The following is a 23,047-nucleotide window of genomic DNA, read 5'->3' on the forward strand; positions in this document are numbered from 1 at the left end:
CTTTTCCATCCTTTTGTAACATTTCATCACAGTTCCGCAAAATAAATGCAACCTTACAGCAACTTACCTAAAACAACGTAAATTACATCACTTTCCATGTCTTAATTGATGAAATACATCTCATACATTTCAGCAATCCAATATGATCAGAACAGCAGTCATCAATTGCTCCATCCAAGGATATTGTCTGCCATATTTAAGGATGCAACTTATTTCATTTAATTCAGTTCTGGCACACAAATTTCACACAACCTGGCATTATCAGTTAGAACACATTTTAGAAGACAGAAGTTTTAGTATAAACTGACTTCAATTTGGCCACACTATCCTGATGAATAACTTAGTTTAGTAACACCAAGCTGATTTTTCTCTTCTATTACAATGTACAGTGAGCCTTAATGGAACAGGATATAAAATGCAGTCAGGTGATAAACACAGGTTCATGAGAAAAATAATTATAATACGAAATTTCTTTGTCTATTACTCTCACATAACTATGGCACAACATGGACAGTTCTATCTGTGTGTGTGTGTGTGTGTGTGTGTGTGTGTGTGTGTGTGTGTGTGTGTGTGTTTAACATGAGAATTACTGAGTACAAGCAAAATATATTTTAGAGCTTCTCTGTTCTGTGATGCGTTTGCTGGTTGTGGGGAATACATTTAACTGTCATTTCAATGAAGTCATTTCCCAGCCTACAGGGTGCAGTATTAAATTCGAGAAAAGGAGGTGGTCATGGTCAGGGGATTCAACAGGAAGAAAAACTAAATTTTGTCTCAGAAATTTCATTTTACCAACTGCACTAATTGCAGACATGTTAACAATAGCTTACCATTTTCAGATCACAAACTGCACTTGTAACAACTCTTTACAATGACACACTATTTTCAGAATATTGCATAGGTTAGTTCACAATACTTCATTTGAGAAAAGTACTGATTCAATTTCATAACATGTCCAGTTAGACAGAGGTCATCAATGAATCTGTATGTATCCAGGAGTTAAGGAAATAGATCTTCCAATTCCAAATAAAGAAACTGGCTAACAGTATTGCTACAGCCAGCTGTTTAACCAGCTGCAGTCCACTGTCAACTGAACGAATACTTATTGTACAGCCATCATCATTTTCTAACGTCTGGTACTGTATGATTAAACGCAAAATAATTAATTTCCATTGTCAAAAGTGTTTAGACTTTGATAATACATTATGAAGTGCACAGTGGCAAAACCTTCAGTTTCTAAAAACAGACGAATTGGTTACAGAAGCTGAAATAATGATCTGATGTAATTACATTCTCCTGGAGAAACGAGTCTCAACTTTATCTTCCGGGCTGCTGTGTTAGCCATAATCCCAGGGTGGCTTAATGGCTAGCACATCTGCCTAATAAGCAGGTGACCCATGTTCAAATCCCAGCCTTGGCATGGAGTTTAATTCATAACTTTGGCTTCTATCCTTATAGAAGAAAAGGTTGAAACAAATTTAAAAGTGCTTTAATGTAGCTTCCATTTCTTGTACATATCTGCGAGGAATAGGCAGAACTTTGGACTCATCAACAAAACACCATCATCATTTGTGAATAATTTTGTTTTATTCAGTATTTTCTACCCATGTCCTACTAACATTTGCATGTGCACAGATAGCGAGATATGGAATAGCTATGAAATTATAGCCCTCCTGCTGTAATTCCAACAACATATACAATCAGTGGGGTGGGGAAGTGCCTCTTACATGATATCCAATATAGATTTCGTAATGGCCAGTGCACAGCAAAAGAGTGCAAGACAATATATTGTCTGTCTTACAGGCATTTGAACAAAAGCAACATACAAGTGCTATATTGGCTGATCTAACAAAGGTCTTCAACACAGTATCACATAATATTCCTGAAAATAAATAGGTAAGATACAGACACTATTAAACTCTTACATGTGCAGTAGTAAACAAATAATCTTACCCAATTCAAACAAAAATGGCATAAGAAGAGTACCTCGGTGATCTGCACTTTTACCATTTTTGGTTACTTTTTATGTGCACAAACTGTTTAGTTCCCTATATTTCAACTTGACAATGTATGATGATACCACACTTACCAATTATCAAAACGAAATAAATTTTAGGGAGCAAACGGTTGAACTTATGATGGAGGAATCGTGAAGATAATTTGGTAAAATAAAGTCAGTTTTATTTTTACTACAATTTGGTTCTTTTCAGGTCCATTTCTCTTCCTTTCTTCTAGAGGAATGTGTTAACAAGAAACCCATTGTCCTAGATAACTTTTAGTAATATATGACCTCTGTTGTTACAGTGAGTCCAGTGATTCTAAAAAAATAAATAAAAAAAATATTCCCAGAGTTTCTCAGGTTTTCCAGGCCAACTCCAGATTTTTTCCAGGGTCGCATTGTGCTTCGACCATAACCAGTTTTGATCGATTTTATACAAATTCTACAAATTTCGTCAATATACAGGAACATGACGGGTCTACTCTGGGCTCTAGGCGCGGGGGGGATGAACATAGTTTATTTTAACCAAGAAATAATCTTACCAGGATCTGACAACAGAATTAAGTGTGAAATGTAATTTGGGGGCGGGGAACCGCACAGCAAAATTATACGGTTCAGGCAGGTGGGCTGTGGGTGGGAGGGTTATTTTATGATTATGTTGTAGAGGACCTTTTTTGTTGCAGTTGTTGCTGATTTGTAAGGCGTGATTGATTTTCGTTTATTTTGTGGTTTTTATTTGTTGGCCTTTTTTTTGGGGGGGGGGGGGGGGGGGGATGTGGGTTGCTTGGGGTTAGAAGGCTGCGGGTGGTTAGGAGTTAGTTTGTTTCTACATACGTGTTTTCCTTAATTTGTTGATGGCAATGATTTTTTTGTGTGTCTATTCTTCCTTAGTTGATATGTTTTCTGTATTTACGGAGTATTCAATGTGTTTTAATTTTTGTAGGAATGTTTGATTTTTGGGTTTTTGAGATGTTTTGGTTTTATTTTTCATAGTTTTAGATGATTTTTTGGTATCGATAATTGTAGTTGACCTATATAAGTTAAGGAAAATGTCAAATTCCAATTTTTGTAGTTGTAGGTGTTTTGTGATATCGAAGTTGCAGTTGAGCTATATATGTCACGGGAAGTTTTCGATCCCTCTGGATTTTGTTGGTGTAGCAGAAAGATGTAATTTTTTTGTGTGTTTTGAGATTGTGGTGTGTGTCTTTTTTTTTTTTTTTTTTTTTTTTTTTTTTTTTTTTTTTTTTTTTTTTTTTTTTTTTTTTACTGTTATATGTAGATTGTGCCCACACTAAAACCTCCAATTTCCCATGGTTCTCCTGTTAGTTTGTATTTCTAGAGGGAGTTGTTACTGCCTAATTTATGTGTATATTAATGTTTGTTCCCGTGTGCATGTAATGACATCATATGGGCCATATTGGAGACCATGAGAATAGGCATTTCCACCTTATTGATGACGTCATGGGTCAAAGCAGAAGGGTGGAATCCCAAACAGAGAAATATTTGTTTCATCCTTCATTCTCTAACCAAACAGAAATGTTTAACAACATCGAATATTGCAGAACATACTGTACGATGTTAACAATGAAACTAATATATGCACGCAGCGGGTTGCAAACCTATAACCCTTCACTAAGTTAACCATGACATTACCCATTATGATACGGTAGTGAGAATCTGCAACCACACTGCCACTGGACAATTTTTTCTGCTTGAAAGATTATTTCCTACAGTGCACAGCATCTGTTTCAGACTGTTTCTTGTCTCTGTTTCTGTCCACACTGGCAGTAACCATTTCTCAGTGTATTCGCATTGTCAGCAATGCTATTGGTAGTGTTGTTTTTGTATTGTCTGCCACATCATGTCTGCATTATTGATATTCAAAGGTTGACGTAAACACAATGAAAGGCGTCATATTCATTCATTCAATTTTTTTTTTTTTTTTTTTTTTTTTTTTTTTTAATTTATTTATCATGACTTGGGATCTGAAGACCATAAGCACCTCTCAGTGTTTCGTAGTTTTACACAATAAGGTTGCATTTATCAAACAATTTCACAATTGGTTTTAAAACTAAGATTTTATTTTGATAGACAGTTTGTATTTTATTTGTTAATATTTGGCGAAATCTGATTAGTCGTCGTAATAAATCTATTTGTTGGTTTGCATACAGTAGTCGTCTTTGGTGAGGGAAAACATATTGTAGAAGAACTCGTGGGAAAAATTTGCTATGTGTGGGACATGAATACGGCAGACAGCTCTAGTTTCTGAAATTTCACTCTATTATCATCTAACCATTTTGAACTTTGGCAAATACGGTTATCACCATACTTTTAAAAAATTATAGGAATTTCAGGAAAGCAATTACAACCAGACAGGCTGTTAGTTTCAGTCTTTTGTCAACGAGACATTCATTACAGAATCTTCAGTATTTGTTTCACATTTTGAAGCAAGCTATGACAAATGACATTATTTTGTTTGCTACGCTGTCTCTCTTAGCAGTAGTTTTCTGTAAAGCATCTTGTTTCATTGTTGTTCTTGTACTGCTTGCTTCATATCTTCCAGAAGCAGCAATCAGCCTGGTACAACGATAACAACTCGACTGTCTGCTTCTGGAAAAACTTAACAAAAAAAAACCTAAACAACATACAACACAATGCGACATATATACACTTGCGCCATGCAGTGGTGACATCAGTAGCTGATCTGAAACATTGTTTCCTTTGAACTGTACCAACATTGCTACGAATAGGTGTTTCTGGAGATGTTTCCAAATGGTGTCCAGATCACGTAGTGGAAAATATGTTTCAAGCTTAGTGTATATGGGGTTGAAGTTTATACGACCCAATTAACCTGCCATTGGCTACAGAAGGAAAATACCCACCCTCACGTGTTGGATTCTGTTGCCTTTAACTGTACTTCAGTTTTTGGTTTAATTTGGTTAACCCATCATGTTCATCAATTTTTGCTTTTTTCTGGGTGAACACAAAGGAAAGATGCCTCAAAAAGGCATGTTTTGATGTGTAATTTTTGGTCTTAGCTTGTCGGAAAATAGCTTGATTATCTTGTACCCAGATACTAATTTCAATTTTTTGAGGAGTTTTTATTTGCTCTTACACATCTGATTTTTTAAGAACTGATGAAACCCCCTGCCACAAATTATTGTATATACGCTGTATTGTACATTTAATTTTCTTTACTTATACAGATTTTATGCCATTGGCGAGGACTGTGAGTTTTAATCATATATGCAAATTACATACATTTTTGCTCGTATTTTGGTGTTTTATCATTTTCCTCGATTGTGCATTTTCCTCAGTTTTACAGTTTTTAAGACTGGACACCACGAAAATGTGAAACAGGGGTTTCACTGTAGTCTGAAAAGGACACCTGCATGGATATTAAGCTTGTGGACTGTACCATTTGATACAGTGTTTGAGAATTGACTTTTGTACTGTTTCTATCTTTCAGTTATCACTATGGACTAATCTCATATGCATATGACAACATTGCTGTGTTTTGCATTCTTTTTTTGAGCCAGTCATTCACAATGTGAACTCCACTTGAAACCACTGTTTGTTCCACTGGATACTGCATCACTATGTGCTGAGCAATACTGAACTTTTGCTACCAACACCAAGCAGGGCAGTCTGATGTTACATCTATGCTTGCTAGGTTTCACAGTGTTACTATAAAATGTCTACAGTAGCAAGAGACACTGATGGTTTTTAACACCAAGTCCACCATGTTCCCCAAGGGTACAGCTGCTACACATGCATTATTATATCTACTTTTGTGGTGTGTTAATGATTGAAAGTGGACAATAAATATTAGTGATGGACTACATTCCGTGGGATTACAATAAATAATCATGTAATGAATGGGACAACATGGCAACACATTTACAGAAGTTGTTACTGTAATTACATTATTGGTAGTAAGAAAGTATGCTTGATGTTGTTATCACAAATTAATACAACAGCAATATTCACTGTCATAATCATAAACAGAGAAAGGGAAAGAAGTGGATCTTGTTGCGAAGTTTTAGAACTACTAGTACTGAAAGCTCATAATGGCATAAAAGAAATATCAAAACATTAACATCTGGGTATGTTGCCTATCTGATACTCTCATTAGAAAGTTGGATATTTTAAGATTATTTTACTATTTCTTACTATTCCAGTAAAAGCATGATGTTACTAGAGATGCAGGGCTTGCCCCTTTCATAACTATACTTAATTTACTGTTAGTTACAGGATAAACTCCAACTTTAGATGCAGAAATAATTCCACTCCACTGGAACACAGTAGATCTACCAAACTTCTATGAGTAAATTTAAAACAAACAGTAATGCTAGTAAGACACACAACTTTTGAATCCATAAAATATCTTCATATTAAATAATAAAGAGGACGTATGCTGGTATATAAATATATGACAAAAAAATTTAACAGTAATTTGCCTACAAGTTTTTGCATTTTCAACTGAGTTGTCAGTTTCTTTACACAAAATATCAACCCCCCTTCTTGTATTCATCAGATACAGCTTGCTGTTTGGATTACAATGAAACTGTGAAAGGTACAAATTGCCCTGCCCTAGTGGTTGTTTCCCAGTTTTGTCAAAGAATAAAACAATCTTCATATTTTGTTTAACACAGAAAGAACATGGATACTTTCTAGTTTGTTTACAGGAGCTCACCTATGCCAATCACTATCCTCATGTCACAAGCCATGATCAACCACTCCAAAAAAAGTTCTGTGCTTCAAACAAAGGTTCACAGAGCACATATGGTACCACAAAAAGAAAGCACCACTGATGAATGGAGACACCTGAATGAAGTTTCCAAAAAGACTGCATATTCGTACATGAGCCAACACCACCCACAGAGAGAAACATCAATGAAGAAGCAGCCGACTCCATTTCTCTGAATGTACAGCGAATATTTCATGGCTTCCAATGTATATTCATCCCTTCTATGAATTTAAAAAGTCTACTGTATTGTGTGAAAGGTGATCTTGGACTTTTGAATGTGGCATGTCATACGTTGGACATGAGTATAATGGTTGCAGAACACAGGTGTAAATAATGCAAGAGTATACCTAACTTAAGCAGAAATTAAATCATCTGACAATGAGCATGAAATGAAATATGGAGATACCAGCATCATGATGCAGATGAGAAGACTGGAGCGGCTTACTTAACAAGGACAGACTCACTGGTTCAAGTAAATAATGGGATCCTGCACTTAGTTTATATATAAGAAAGAAAGGTAATAGGCACTCATGACATTTCCTTAATTACAACTTCTTTCTTTCAGTTTTTCTTTGACAGTGGCATATATATAAAAATTGCCAGAATGGAAGGCAGCACAATACACCACCAGTCAAAAGTTTTCAATCACCTGTGAAAAACAGCTTTATCCTTTTGTTCTATGTACAAAAACATTGTATAAGCTAAACAGACCGATAAAATAAATATTGTCTCTCTGTCATTAAGTATAATATAACATGACTTAGATTTTACCTCTTCAAAGTATCTACCCCTTGCCCTCAGAACAGGTGCACAACTCTCGGAATTCTGGAGATAAGATTTTGTGAACTTTTTGCAGATATTACACTCCAACAATACTTATTCCACAGATTTTCAACATTAGATGACATCAGTTTTCCCATAAGAACTCAATGGGATTTTAGTCAGGTGACTGACTTGGCTAAATCATATTATTCAGTTTCCCCACATTTCTCTTTTCTATTTATGTGCTCTCTGCATAATTTAGAACCAAGTCTGGGGTCACAGTCCTCCTCCAGAACAAATCCAATAGTAGTAAGTCTCTTGCTACATGGAACTGCATTGCTGATCAGTATCCTGGGATACCCTTCCTTTCTTACTGTTCCATTAATTCCCCCTAGGTCACCTACTTTATCACACACAGAACATCCCCATACTATGATCGACCCCTCACCTTGGTTCACCATTGGTGTCACACAATTACTTTTCATATGTCCTCCACTAAGTCAACGAACAAATCTTCAATGGTGGCTTCCAAGTACTTCAAACTTAAAAATTCGTCTGTGACAACACCTTGGACCATTGCTGCACTCTAGTTTTTATGATGCTGTGCCCACTGCAATTGTGTCATGTTGTTTTGTTGATGTAATAAAGGTTTTTTTTGGCTATTATACAAACTTTAAACCTTTTTCATGGAGACAGCTCTGCACTATGGAGACAGAGTGTGGAGCTGCTCACATACAGTTTACTTCCTTGGGAATTTCAGGCACAATACAAGTCCCCTGATGTTTACTTTGTACACACATGAAATGATCTTCCCAGTGTAATGTTACTTAGGGTTTTCAAGATTACGAAACATTTCCATTGGCACCAGTTTACTCGATACAATGAAACACATACACCGATGCAGAATGGTCTGAGCCAACTTTCGTTGCTACTGTCTGACAGAATAGCATCTGTGATGCAGAGCTGCAATTACGGCATTTTTTCAGTTCTGTTCTCCTGGTTCTGGACCATTAGGAGGTAATACGATTATGAACCAGATCTGGTATATGAACACACTACTACATGCGCACAATGTACCGTAAACTATTGCAAACTCATCACTATGCAGACAGCAGAAGGAATGAGGTCTATTCAGATAGAACCGTCTTAGGTGAAGTCAGTGTTGTTGTGGTAACTCATCAATGCCCCTCTAGGAGAATAACCAGTGAAATATACAACAGAGATGCTTAGTCTTTACCTGTTTCTACTTGTTTTATTGTCAAGATGGGGATATGATAGTATATTGAAAACAAAATCACTGTTTTACCCACAAATCTGTAATTGTGACAGGAGATTGAAAACTTGCAACCGGCAGAGAGTGTGAGTGAGAGAGAGAGAGTGGCCGCATGCGCGAGCATTTTTTAACTGTGTGGTTGGGAGTCCAAACAGCGAATGTCTGAGGAGGACAATTACAGAAGTTGCCTAAATATTGTGAAAAGAAAATGACAACACGGCTGCAAACCTAGATACTTGCAAACTATCAACACACACACACACACACACACACACACACACACACACACACACACACACACACACACACACACAGTTTGTTTAGCTAAGTTTCTTATTATCGATGCATACTGTGCACATTACATTGTGTGTCCTGTTTAATATGTGCAAGATTCTGCACAAATGGACCATAAGAAAACTTAACAAGAACATAAAAATGCAAAACTTCACATGAAAACATTATGAAAAAATGACATAGTACACAGAGAAAAATCACATTTGGAAACAGAAATCAATTCCCACAATGCGTCATCTACAATACTAATAAACTAAAATCTTCACTGATAGCAGATAAGTTAGTTGTAAACAAACTTAATGTTTTGTAGTCACAGCCTTACAAAAATCATGCATCGAATCATACATGCAAAAATGTTTTATTGTTGTGATTCAGAAGCTCATTTATTATTTAAAGTGGCCATTCCAAACTACAACCTTCATACACACAGGGCAAACTAAACAATTTTGTGGCAAAAGGATTTGAAAAAACCAAACAAACCCAAAAAAGATGAAGTAAACTGAGGCATGGGAATTATTGACTTAGTTAACAGAAATGGAAAGTATTGCATCTTACATGAAGAGGCACATCAGGAACTGTGGTAAGCAATACTAAACACCACTGAAACATGTAGATCCTCATGCAGCAGTAACAGAACATGCAAGAATCACTCTGGCCATGCTTATAGAAGAATCACATATACAAACTACTCTACAGGTGCTACGCATGATGGTGAAGAAGATAAAATCCTCGTAGGGGGATCATATCGTAATATATCTGAAACTGCACAAGAAAGAATGAATTCTAATACTGTTGATAAATCAAATATTTATTTACTTATTTCAGCATAATAAAGTCTTAAGATTTCTAAACAGACTTAGAGAGCAGTATAAGAAGTATATTTTCAGTTCTAGTCACAAATTACATGGCAACAATTATTGAACTATATGAAATAAAATTGTCGTAACTTATGAACGGCTTGCATTAGGAGATTCAAACTGCATGGTTGGCTGCAGGGCATGAAGGAATTAGTATGTGAATATGGTTTGGTTTAGTGACAAAGCCCACTTTCATATGGATGGATTTGTCAGTAAGCAAAATTGCCACATTTAGGGCACTGGGAATCCTCATTATGCAATCAAGGAGTTTCTTCACCCTCAACGGGTGACTGTGTCGTGAGCAATGTCCAGTCATGGAATAATCAGTGAGATACTTCTTGAATGTACCGAATGGTACGTGAAGGTTTTGGAAGATGATTTCATCCCCATTATTCAAAGTGACCCTGATTTTGACAAGATGTGGTTCACGCAAGATGGCTCGACCCCATCGAAGCAGGAGAGTGTTTGATTATATTAAAGGAAAGGTGTTCAGCAATAACCTCAAAACCATTGCTGAGCTGAAAACAGCCATTCAGGAGGTCACCAATAGCATCAATGTTCCGACACTTCTGCGGGTTACGCAGAATTTCACTATTCATCTGCATCACACTGCCAATGATGGCAAGCATATTGAACATATCATAACCTAAATCTGAATATCTTTAGTTTGTAGCTAATTTACGTTTCTTTCCATATAGTTCAATAATTGTCACCTTGTACATGTTTCCACTTAGAAAATTTTTATAGAATCACTGCTTCACAGGGAGTAAAATTGTATTTTGAAATTTATGTTTTAAACTATGTTATTTATTCCTGCAATGTGTTACAGCCTCAAGTACAATTCAACTTGTTTCAGCCCAAAACATTGATTAAAAAAAGATCAGCCATACTGTGGTGTTCTCTTTTGAAGCCAACAATGTAAGGTTGAGAAATTTTATACAAAGAATGACAAAAATGAGTTTACTTTATTAAATGAAGTTTTCACCAAAAGTTTTTAATAACATGAAATATTAATAAATTGATAAGTAAACACCACATATACACATGGAAAGCAAGACAAAATAATATACAACTGTCGCAGAATCACCAACAGCTAAATAAATTTATTAATTCCTTTTAATATTACACATCTTCATTCAACTAATTGTAAAATGTAATGAACTCACACCAACAGTACCTGAATATTATGTTCTGGAAATATCACTGTGTAAGAAATTACACAGGACAAGACAGGTTTTACTTAAAAAGATACACATTATGTGACAATCGGAGGGAAAGTATCTCACACAACAGTATGCACTATTTCCGTGAATTCAGATATGAAGACATCTCAGCTACCTGTTTGTATACAGTGAAGACAATTGTGGCTAGTGCACGATACTAAATGCTTTTTCCAAAAATTGTTTTGAACAATTACTTCAGGAGCTCATGTGAAGTGTAAATGGTTGCGAGAACCTAGTCAACACCCTACCAACAAGTAATCCCGAGCAAATAGGGAGCATTATGATGGATACATGGATTAGTGAACACAAGTTCATCGTAGTGAGACTTAATACCATAGCACAGCACCCCCCCCCCCCCTCAAAAGTGTAGATAAAAACTCACTTACCTTCCTAAGAGACAGTCTCCATTTCTTCCAAACTAACTACGTAAGTGTAAACCAGAAGTGGCTTAAATTCACAGAAATAGTATGAACAGCAACTGCAATATCTGAACCAAATAAATTAATAAGATGCGGAACTGATCCCCCATGGTACAATAACCAGGTCAGAACACTGTTGCAGAAGCAACGAAAAAATATCAGATTTAAAAGAACGTGAAATCCCCAAGACTGGCAGTTTTATAGAAGATCAAAATTTAATATGAACTTCAGTGAGTGATGCTTTGTAATAGTTTCCACAAAAAAACTGTCTTGTAATCTGGCAGAAAATCCAAAGAAATTCTGCTCATATGTGAAGTACATCAACGGCAAGACACAATCAATACCTTCATTACACGACAGTGAACATAATGTTACCGATGACAGTGCCACTAAAATGGAGTTACTGAACATGTTTTTCTGACATTCCTTCACCAAATAAGATGAAGTAAATATTCCAGAATTGTAGTTCAGAACTGCTGCCAACATGAGTAGCTTAGAAACATATCATCTGAGTAGCGAAGCATGTTAAATTACTTAATGAAGGCAAGTCCTCCAGTCCACATTCTATACCAATTAGATTTCTTTCAGAGTGTGTTGATACAATAGCCCCATACTTAATAACCATATACAACTGCTTGCTTGACGAAAGATCCATATCCAAAAACTGGAAAGCTGTACGTGCCACACTAACAGTGAAGAAAGGATATTTGAGTAATCCAATGAATTACAGACCAAATTAGTGATGTCAATTTGCAGGAGTGCCCTGGAACATATACTGTGTTTGAACATTGACATAATTAACAAAGTAAACCCTTTAATGACAAATAGCGCAGTTTCAGAAAATATAATTCTTTTGAAACCCAACAGCTCTTTATTCTCGTGAAGTAATGGGTGCTACTGACAGGGGATCTCACATCAATTAATTATCCATTCCCAGATTTCCAAAAGGCCTTTTATACTGTTCCTCCCAAGTAGCCTCTAATCAAACTGTGTGTTTATGGAGTATTGTCTCAGTTGTGCCACTGGATTTGATACTTCCCGTCAGAAAGGTCACAATTCGCAGTAACTGACAGAAAGTCATCGAGTAAAATGGAAGCACTATCTGGTGTTCCCACGACAATGTTACAGGCCCAGACTGGTCAACCAGTGACTGAGTAAAAGCCTTAGACTCAGTGATTTTACATAGGACCAGAATTTTCTCAGGCTCTCAGGAAGATCTATTGCTAAGATATAATGGTGGTAGTTTTAAGCTTCATGCATTGATATGTTTACAGACGCACAAATTGCTATTTTGCCTGTCATCATTTCCACATTCTCTTTTGAACTGAGAGTGCAACAGCCTTTGCTTCCTCAGCATTTTTCAAATTTTGCCGTAAACAATGATGAGTCTTTTCCATTCTTATTGCACTTACTCAGCACATACTTCTCAGTAGTATGATTCACAGTCTGCTTGAACTTGGACCATAATTCCTCTACATCCACTGTACAGGAACTAAATTATGTCAATTCACTGTGTAAGTGGGAAGCTAAAAACTATCTGCTCTTTCGATCAGAGATACTCTCCTAGCCTTCTTGACTGATTTTTTTAACTTAAGTTATCAAAGTCACTATGATGACATTACGATCACTAATCCCTGTCTCTATACTGCTACTGCTGATCAGGTCACGCATGTTTGTAGCTGCAAGGTCTAAAATATTTCCACTGCATGTGGGCTGTCAAACCAGCTGCTCACGACGGTTTTCAGAAAACCGCGTTCAAAAGAACTTTGTAAGACTATCAGTCTATACTCCCTGCAATGAATCCATAGAGGTACAAGTGTATACTCAGAAGGTTAAAATTGCTTCCAACTAATACTGCACAATCTGCATACTTCGACACTACTGACTGAGACGTTCTGCCTACGACTAAAACATCACAGCAGAATCAGGTGGCCAGTAAAAATATCCAACACTTAACTTTATTTCACCTAGTCCTTTTATACATGACCACACAACTTTACCGTCACACTCGAATTCAACATCAAGAAGATACAATGTTCTATGGGCAGTCAACATTTTTCACTCTATGTCTTGTATGCACCAGAATCACAATGGGTAGCGAAAAGGTGAGCACTTGGGACATTCAAGCAATTCCCAAAGGAGCTGAAAAGCATTACCGACTTGTGCAGCATCATAATTTAATGCAAAAGCTAAAAGACGCCCATAAAACAGAATAGAACCACATTTAAAGAAAACAGAGATATGGAATGTAGAAGGAGACCCATCACTATGTCTGTTAAAACCATACTGCAGGATGCAGCACGTTGCTGGCTTCAGGAAATATTTCTATTAGTACCAGATACTGCCAACTAAAATAAAAAAAGAAGAAGAAACAATCAGAACTGCAGATTTTGATGTGAGCTTTGATAAAAATTCATTTTTTTTACCAGTACAAATGTATTCACATCAACAGAAAGGCACTGAAATAGTGTTGAAAAACACCCTCATGCAATGTCTCTGTAGCGGATTTTTTTTTAACAAATCAAGCAATGGTTGTACATATTATGAAGACCATTTAAACCTAAGAATCCCAATAGGTGAAAAGGCACTGGGTAGCCTGCAGACAGTTCTATGAACATGTCAGGCAGTTTTTCCTTCACTTGTACTGGGCCCCACAATTCTCTCACACATATCAGTTGATGGTGGTTACAATGAAAGGCTGCACAAGTATCATATGCGCAATTCAACAAGTCCACAGCATTCCTAGCCATGGGATGTTACATTAACAGAATACACCTTTTAGTAGGTGGAAATAATATCCCAACAAGATTTTAAACATACTCTCTGGGGAGTTTACGAAATGACATGGCTATGATACATGCTCATTATGAAATCCCTTGACAAAATGCAACACATGTTGGAGAGGTCTGTAAATGGTCAAGATCCACGCAGATGTCAATGACAGCTATGGACATGACATGGTCTTATGTGTCTTCTGCTTCACCGAGATGTTAAACTACTATGAAATATTGAAAATACATCATGCTAAGTACCTATTTCAAGACCATTGCCATGTGAATGCACTGCCATGTGAATGCACATTCAAGAGTAACATTATGTAAAAAAAAAAAAACTGATATCAAGTCTTTTAAATGCAAAATCATAGGAAAAGAAAGAAGCACCAAACATGAGTATGCATTCTGGCACAGAAATAGAGAGAGAAAGCTTGCCTTTCATGTGAACTATTTACAAACATGCCATTTGGTTCTGATGTAGCCTGTAATAACTGTTAAACATGCAGCGGCACAGTGCAAGGAAGCATTCAGCATTGTTTGTGTTCAGCGACAGCATTTGTATGCATTGAGCTACATCAAAGCATACCAAATTGGAAATGCTGTTTTGTGGAGAGAAGCTTGGGCAAATTTTGATTTGTAAAAACATGAACTACTACGTGAAGTACCAACCAATTTTCAGTAATGGGTGAGCTATGCATTAAAAAGTAATTGAACCATATATTTGATAAACAAAGACTAAATCAGACATCATGATTCATCAAACTTCTTATATAGCCTACCAGAAAACAGCATTAGCTGCTGGAATGGGTGAATTTGTGTGTGTACCAAATTTAAAGCATACAGAAGCACTCCACACTCAGTGCGAAAATGTTATCCGATCAGTTGTCTAAAGTGTAAGGTCATTCTGGTGCCCCTACTGAAATGACTAACTGAACAAAATCATGTAACAGTTGTTATTGCTAAGTGTAAAAAACAACAATGATGATGATGATGATGGCCATCACTACTACCGACAATAACAATTGCTGCTGAAACACACATCATTGTGGGCCAAATGTATCTTATTCCCTCAATAAAGCATTGCATGCAGCCATTTTCATTTATTCCACAGTCTCTTTCCATGGGACATCAGAGGAAGTAAGTGTGTTTCAGGTTCACAGCTCAGAGATGATTTCCCAGTCATTCACAACTGGCAGTAATTTTTATTTGTTGCTCTGACATGATATCTTTACCATTATGGTGTATGGAGCTTCTCAAGGACCAGGGAACAATACTTTACCTCATTTTGGACAGCAAGTGAGACCAGTTTCCAGTGTTACCCACATTATATGCTTTTTGTATAATTACAGCAGTTTGTGAGACTCCTATGGGGCATACAAATGTGCGTAATAAAATAGGTTTCATAAATTGGCTGCAAACTATCTTTTGAGTAAACTAGCCTACATGGTTGTGTGGATAACTGTCAAATCACAAATCCTCAGTGTTTCATCCCCATCAGGCACAGCAGTCTCCCTGACATTTCGCCCAACTTTCACCTGTGGCACTATATGACAAATTCCACACTGCATCAGAAATTGAATTGTTGGTCTCTCTTTAACTGACTGGATGTGTCAGTTTGTGGGCCTCCAAACAGAACTACACCCAATAAATCACTGCAGTTCAAATCAAATTTCTTAACTTTTTGTGAAGAACTGTATGAACAAAAGTTTTTGCCGTATACTGATTTGATTCCTCCACTACTGGCTATAGTATTCTTAAAACAGTCATTTTCTCTGCAATAAACAGAAACATTTAATACAACACCAAGTGTAATTTGCTTTTATCATAAAAGTAGTGCGAGTTGCTTGAAATAAGAGTATTTGTACTCGACTGTAACATTGAATTTACAACTGTGACATGACATTATTAACAATTAACTGGAACAATTTATTTTCAGATGATACATTTTGTAATTAAGCTGTTGGTCACTTCTAAAAAGAGGATGGGAAAGGGGGGGGGCCTTCACTGACAGACGAGGTATGTAAAGACCAACTGCTGACAGCTTTCTCCTCGCACTCAAAAAATGAGAATTTGTTCAGGAAACACACATTGCACAACGTTTCTGCTCCAGCATGGAGGGATACGCTTCAGAAGACTGATGGCTTGTCTGCTCACTGATGCATCACAGTGGGCGAATTTATGGTCAATAAATATTTTTTTCCAGATTACAGTCACCTGCTTACCGAGTTATTTGTGTTTGTTACTCAGGATACATGTGATTTAGTGAGGAACTTTGGGTTGTTTACATGAATGTAGATGCTGCAACGGCAAAATAAGAAGTTAAACAACTCCATGGAATTACCTCAGGTTTTGCAAGTACTTCATCAATTAAGCTTTTACTTAACTCCTTGACTTACTTTTTAGTTTTAATTGTTGTCAGGACTGCCCCACTGCTGACCTATATTAGTCAAAACAGTGCCGTGAAAGAGGATTTCAGATGACAAGAACAAACATTGAAACATACAAAAAGAATCTTCCTGTCATTTCTACAGGGCAAAGAAAAAAAATGCCACACTTGGCAGTCGGGAAATGATTCTTCATCCCAACCCAAGAGAAAAGTGAATCCAGCAAAATCTAGTCCTGCTAACCAGTTTAATAGAAATAGATTTAAAAAAAATCTCAAGGTTCTGACAAAGCTGTAACTGCAAGCAGTGTGGCCACAAACAGGTAGCATGAACTATGCACTTTGCTGGAGCTCTGACGATGAGGCAATATCATGGGGAAAGGATATGAGTACTTGCTTATGTTCGTGCCAACTTGAAATTGAAGCATCAAACTGCATCCAAGTTACACCTCCACAATATGGTATCTTATGTATTTCTTTGTTACTGTTATCTTTATTTAAACATTAAGACATAATATGAACTTCTTACAGATGTAAACAAACACTGTTTCGCCTGTGACACAAAAAACACCAATAGAAAATAATAGTGTATACAGTTCCATTGTCTGTATCCAATAGGTACAAAACCAATATGTAGGCTACACTATATTGCACATTACAGTAAGCACAATAATTCCATTCAGTATCTTTGACGTCCAGGCTTACCTTCACAGAGCCACTACATACATGTATGAGCAACATTCACTTCAGAGAATATGTTCAAAGCAAACACCTTGCATTTGCAAACACTTGCTGGATTGTCCTTTGCTGGACCCTACACAACATGTGTATCCACCACTGCCGAAGTGGCATGCATGCAAGCCGTTGGATCATGTACATCCGAAGGTGGAGTACTATAAACTTTTTCCTTTAAATGTCCCCACAAATAAAAATTTGTGGTATTAAGGTCCAGAGAATATGGAGGCTAAAACATTGGACCTCCACAAGCAATCCATTTCCCTGGAAATACTTCATTTAAATAGTTACGCACATTCATTTCAAAGTGTGGCAATGAACCATCATGCTGAAACCATAGCTGTTGCTGAACACCAAGTAGAACATTTTCTAATACACCAGGCATCATATTGCAAAGCAATGTACGACACAGGGGTGCATTCAACTTGTCTGGCAATTGGCAAGGAATCAAAAGTACTCCTCTCATAATTCCAGCCTGTAGGTTTATGCAATGGTGTTCCTGAAAGCTACCTTCACGGAGGATGTGGGTTGTGTACTGACCAATAATGGTTGTTGTGAAGGTTGAAAATACCTTCCTGAGTGAAGCTAGATTTGTTAGTCCATATCACATAATTTACAAAATGTTTGCTATCTTCCACTTGGTGCAAAAGTAAGTCAAAAAATTGTACTCATTGAATTTGGTCTTCAGGCCACTGGTTTGAGTTGACAGGTAATGATAGAGATGCAATTCCTCATCTTGCAATACTTCAATGGCCAGTCTTTGCAATCTCTGGAGCTGCCTTGCAATATCACAGGCACTTTGCTGAGGTCAATGGTTCAAGAACCACATCCTCTGTTTTTGGAGTACATGTTGCCCTTGGATGATGTCTACCCATTACTTGTGTACGAAGATTACTGGTTTCTCGAATGCATTGTTCTGGGTGATAAAAAACATTCTTACTGGGACGGCGGCTTTGAGGGTATCATGTAGCTTACATAAGAGCAGCAGCAGCAGCTGCTGCTGCTGCTTTGTTATTAGATCCACACAGCATCAAAAGCATATCCGACGTATTCATCGTTTGGTGTACTCCATCAGGTGGATGCTCTACATCAGTTTGACAGGACCGGTCATGTTTATGCACTGCACAGTTGGTAGACAAATGCATGCAGTTTAATGGACCCCACTGTCATGTGACAGTAGCCTGTCACATGACAAAATGACGTTCTGCCTATACATGACAAGAGCTAGGGAACAGAAAGATTCAAACCATAGCTCCAAGGTGGATGTGAGCTTCATGCTCCAGCAGTCTACTCAGTGAGCTACATGAACTTGTAAAGTAGTGTAAGGTTATACACATTCCTCTGTATGTTCTCACGTGCTGCATGATGTGACAGTATTGCCAACTCCTCATTCTCATACGTGTTTTCAAAGTGTGCCCAATCTGATTTTGCCAGATAAACTTTTGTTTACAATCTGGGTGATGACTCTCATGTCAACCTCCAAATGTAGCACCTTTTCTTCCTCCCTGTACCGTCTGTTCAAAATTACTTTATGACTGACAGCTATGACTTAAGTGGACCCGTGAGGCCCATTCAGGAGGCACAGCACATTTTTTTGCTAATCCTATGGGGTCAGTAGGCTCAGCAAATGCCTGCAGTTGCCAAACCTTCACCCACACACTAGTCTGCGTGCTTCAGATTCAGACTGCTTGCTGCTGTGTGGCCTGGACAATGTAAGAAACAAGTCTGTCAATAGTTATGACAGGGGAAATTTGACAACATTCTTTTGGCCTATTTTGACATTTTAATAATAAGGTCATTATTATCAACTAAGTCCAAATGGGAAACTCCCCATAGTACCCCTTCAGATTTAGTGGTAAGGTGGCCTATTGGATAGCCCATCAAAAACTGAACACAGATCAAGCATGAAATACAGGAAGAGGTGTACTGAACTGTGGAAAAAAAGAGCCAAAATAGAAACAGTGAATGGCTGAATATCAATATGTGCAGCATATAGCTAATCTGAATGACCATGGTGTCCGTGGTGTCATGGTCATGGTGTTTAACTGTGAGGGGGCAGATCCAGGTTCAAATTTCCCTCTGACCCCCCCCCCCCCCCCCAACACACACACACACACACACACACACACACACACACACACACACACACACACACACACACACACACACACACACACACACACAATTATGAACAGTCCATATGCTCACTGACATGTCTGTTCACTGTATTCAAACTTGTCTCTGTATCAAAGAGTAATGTCCGTTTGCAACAGTGACGTGTAACAAAGGGACCTCCAGATGTATGGACCTCACATTTATTCTATGCAAGTACCACACATTATGCCTCTTGCATTCCATTTCGGAAATTTTGACCAATTCCTTCACTGTAACATAGTTCACACCCATTTATTGTTTTCCTTGCTGTGTACGAGGCACCTCTTCTATATATGACAACTGCCAAGACTACAGAAGGAGAACAGACATGTCAATGGCCACACAGGCAGTTCATAAATTTGTGGGGGAGGGAGGGGAGAGGGGGAAACGGGGCACGAAGAGGTTCGAACATGAATCTCCCACTTTGCAGTCTGACACCATGACCACATAGCCACGACATCATGGTTCTTGCCAGTCACTTGATGTTGCACATCTTGAGCTTTGACTGTTCACCATTTCTATTTTGCTTGATTTTTCACAGTTCAGTACACCTTTTTTCCTGTTTTCATGCTTTATCTGCATCCAGTTTTTGACAGGCTATCCACTGGACCATCTTACCACTAAGACTGAGGGGGTGCAATGGGGAATTTCCCTTGTCAGGGATTCAGTCTATATCACTATTTGCTATATAACTACTGCAACAATGAATATCCTTTTTTTTATTGCTTTTGTCCTTTCTCCTCCTACTGCTTGACCTATTTAAGCTAAGTTTTCTCACCATGATAAACACACAAAAATCTTATTTATTGTTAGGTTACAAACAACTAGGCTGATCAGAAAACTTAACAACAGGTTAATTATAAACCTAATGATCTGTTTCTCCTAAGGAAATTTACGAGCACCTGCATAGTATTTGACACACAAAGGGAACATTGTGCATCACATTTAACTGAAACTATCTTGTGTTAGAAAACTGTGCTAAATTCTGGTTTGAAGCACATGAAAATATGATGTAGTCTTAAGATTTTGTTGACATATTGTGTTCACATAACTTTAATAATAGAAAGTTTCCTGCATATTGAAAATTCAATAAAGGCATTAGGAAATTCATTTTCATAAGCCTTTGGTCTGAATAATTTGTTACCATAAATAAAACTAAAATGAAAACACAGAGTAGCTCTTCCAGAACACAATGATCCCAGTTCCATATCTGGATTGAATAGTATGCAAGTCTGGGGGAGGTGAATGATTGATAGATCATCAAGTGTTCCATGCAGGATGTGGTAACACAGATCCGCACCTCCATGTGATCCTGCCAAACTGTCAATACTAAAGTAATTTTGAACAAACTATGGTTTGTGATAAAGCTTTCCATCTGTAGAGTAGTCTCTCTTCAATTGTACAGTAGTATATCTTCAAAATACTCTAGTAATTTGAGGAAACTGATATCGGTCTCACGAAACAAGTGGCAACCCCAGCTAAATTCCTTATGAAGGGAGTAAAATGAAATCAACACAATCTTGATGATGATGATTGTTTACAGCAATTGCAAGGATAGTACAAAAAGGAAGGGGGAATGTGTTGCAAGCTATTCAAAAACAAATAAAACTGGCACTAATTTCACAACCAATAGAGCTACAACAGCAACTACTACTACTGCTGCTGCTGCTGCTGCAAATTATAGGCAACTAAACAAGAGTTTTCTAAAATTTAAAAAGGACTCCAATAAGCAATTCTACCTTAAGCAATTAAATAAAACGCTCTGTAGTGCTGTAAACTTGGAAATATACCAACTACAAACATCAAACATCATGCTGCATTAATTAGAATAAACACCCATGAGATCTGTGTAGTACAAGACATTCAGGAAAGTACTTTAGTTAGGGACCAGGACACAATTTAAAAAGTAAAGATTGTGAACCGACTATGTAGGTTGAGTGGGTTGCAGAATTACATTTGTGAGGACGGAACTATTTGATTTTGGGTAATTTCAAAATTCTACCCAACTTGGCAAATTACAGCAGCTACCGTAAAAAATAAATACAAGATGAAATTCATGATACCCACTGAGCTGTAGCAGCAAACAATAGGGAACCTCAATTAAAATTTTGTCACATCCGTATGTAGAAGAGTATGACTGCTGTATATAAACATCAGTTTTCATTGGAAGTGTATGGAAACTGATTAAAAAAAAAAATATATATTAATCTAGGTTTTACTCGTCACTAATAACATTCCATACAAAGTGTGTTTTGATTACTGGTTCTTCGTTCAGAGGACTGCTGAAAATCTGTCAAAGTCTGTTAACTGACTCCAGAATGTTTAATTACTGGAACACATGAAAATAAGGGTCTGATATGTACCTAAAAATTAAGAACTACTTCATCAAATATCGTTACAGTCATGAAACCACCACCTGCAGACACTTTACTACTATTTGTTATAGCAATCAGCCCACAATGACGAGGACAAGGACACTTCTACAGAAACACAAACATGGAGACAGAGAAACATACGAGCTTCCTAAAGTTTCTAAGCTAGAAGCAAAAAAGCAGAACCACATAACAGCACAGTGACTGATGACTGACTCCTACTCACCTCTGTACATGCCAAAGTAACCTTCTGCTTTGTACGTCTTTTTGAAACAATCCAACCTGTCAAAACAATGTCAATGAAATGTGACATGCACACACACAGTTGTTATTAACCATGTTTAGTTTTCACACATTACTGAATTCACATATACGGGCCTGACATGAAACAAACTGTCTAAATTCAATGTCACTCTGTAGTACATATTACTATAAATAACTGTGCAAGAGAAGCTGTTGGTGAATATAACATGCACAGACATTTGTACTTCTGTGATTATTGTTCAGTAAATTACAGCATGCAGTGAATATTTCATCAATTTCTCATTTTTAATGTAATTAGATAGTAAGAGTTACATACATTGAACTATATAGACGTTCTCCATTGGGACCTATTTGCTGGTTCTGCAGACGTGTCTTGACAAGATCAAGAGGAAAAACACACGAAACTCCAATTATTCCAGCAATTCCTCCATTTACAATTTTTGGCACCAACCTGAAAACAATAAGAAAAGCTGTCAATAGGAACAATTTCACCCTCTGTGTAATTACATGTAATTTGCCAGAAATTATTTAGAGGAATCTACAAAATACATAATAGTTTTTATGCCAAAATCTGAACAAACATTGTCTGATTTTGGAATTCAGCATTTTGTTCTTGCACCACATAATCTGATAACAGGTCATATAAAACCATTACCACAGCATTGATAACCAAATTGCGTAATACAAAATAACCCAAATTTTGTTCATTGTAACACATTGGGGGAAACTGTGTTACCCTATATAAAAAAAATGCCTGAAATTGTTACAACCAAAATCACACAAGCTGT

General features: G+C 37.1%; 1 protein-coding gene across 3 annotated transcripts in view; it reads right to left on the reverse strand.

Annotated features, from left to right (window-relative positions):
* LOC124555204 (mitochondrial glutamate carrier 1-like) overlaps window positions 1-23,047 on the reverse strand; it is a 179,063-nt gene that overhangs the window by 54,682 nt on the left and 101,334 nt on the right. For all 3 annotated transcript variants that reach the window (XM_047129049.1, XM_047129051.1, XM_047129050.1), the window contains exons 3-4: window positions 22,576-22,710; window positions 22,222-22,277 (exon numbers count right to left, since the gene is read on the reverse strand). In XM_047129049.1, coding sequence (XP_046985005.1) covers window positions 22,222-22,277; window positions 22,576-22,710 — 191 coding nt within the window. The remainder of the gene's footprint in view (window positions 1-22,221; window positions 22,278-22,575; window positions 22,711-23,047) is intronic.

The sequence above is a fragment of the Schistocerca americana genome, chromosome X (assembly GCF_021461395.2).
Source record: "Schistocerca americana isolate TAMUIC-IGC-003095 chromosome X, iqSchAmer2.1, whole genome shotgun sequence".
NCBI lineage: Eukaryota > Metazoa > Arthropoda > Insecta > Orthoptera > Acrididae > Schistocerca > Schistocerca americana.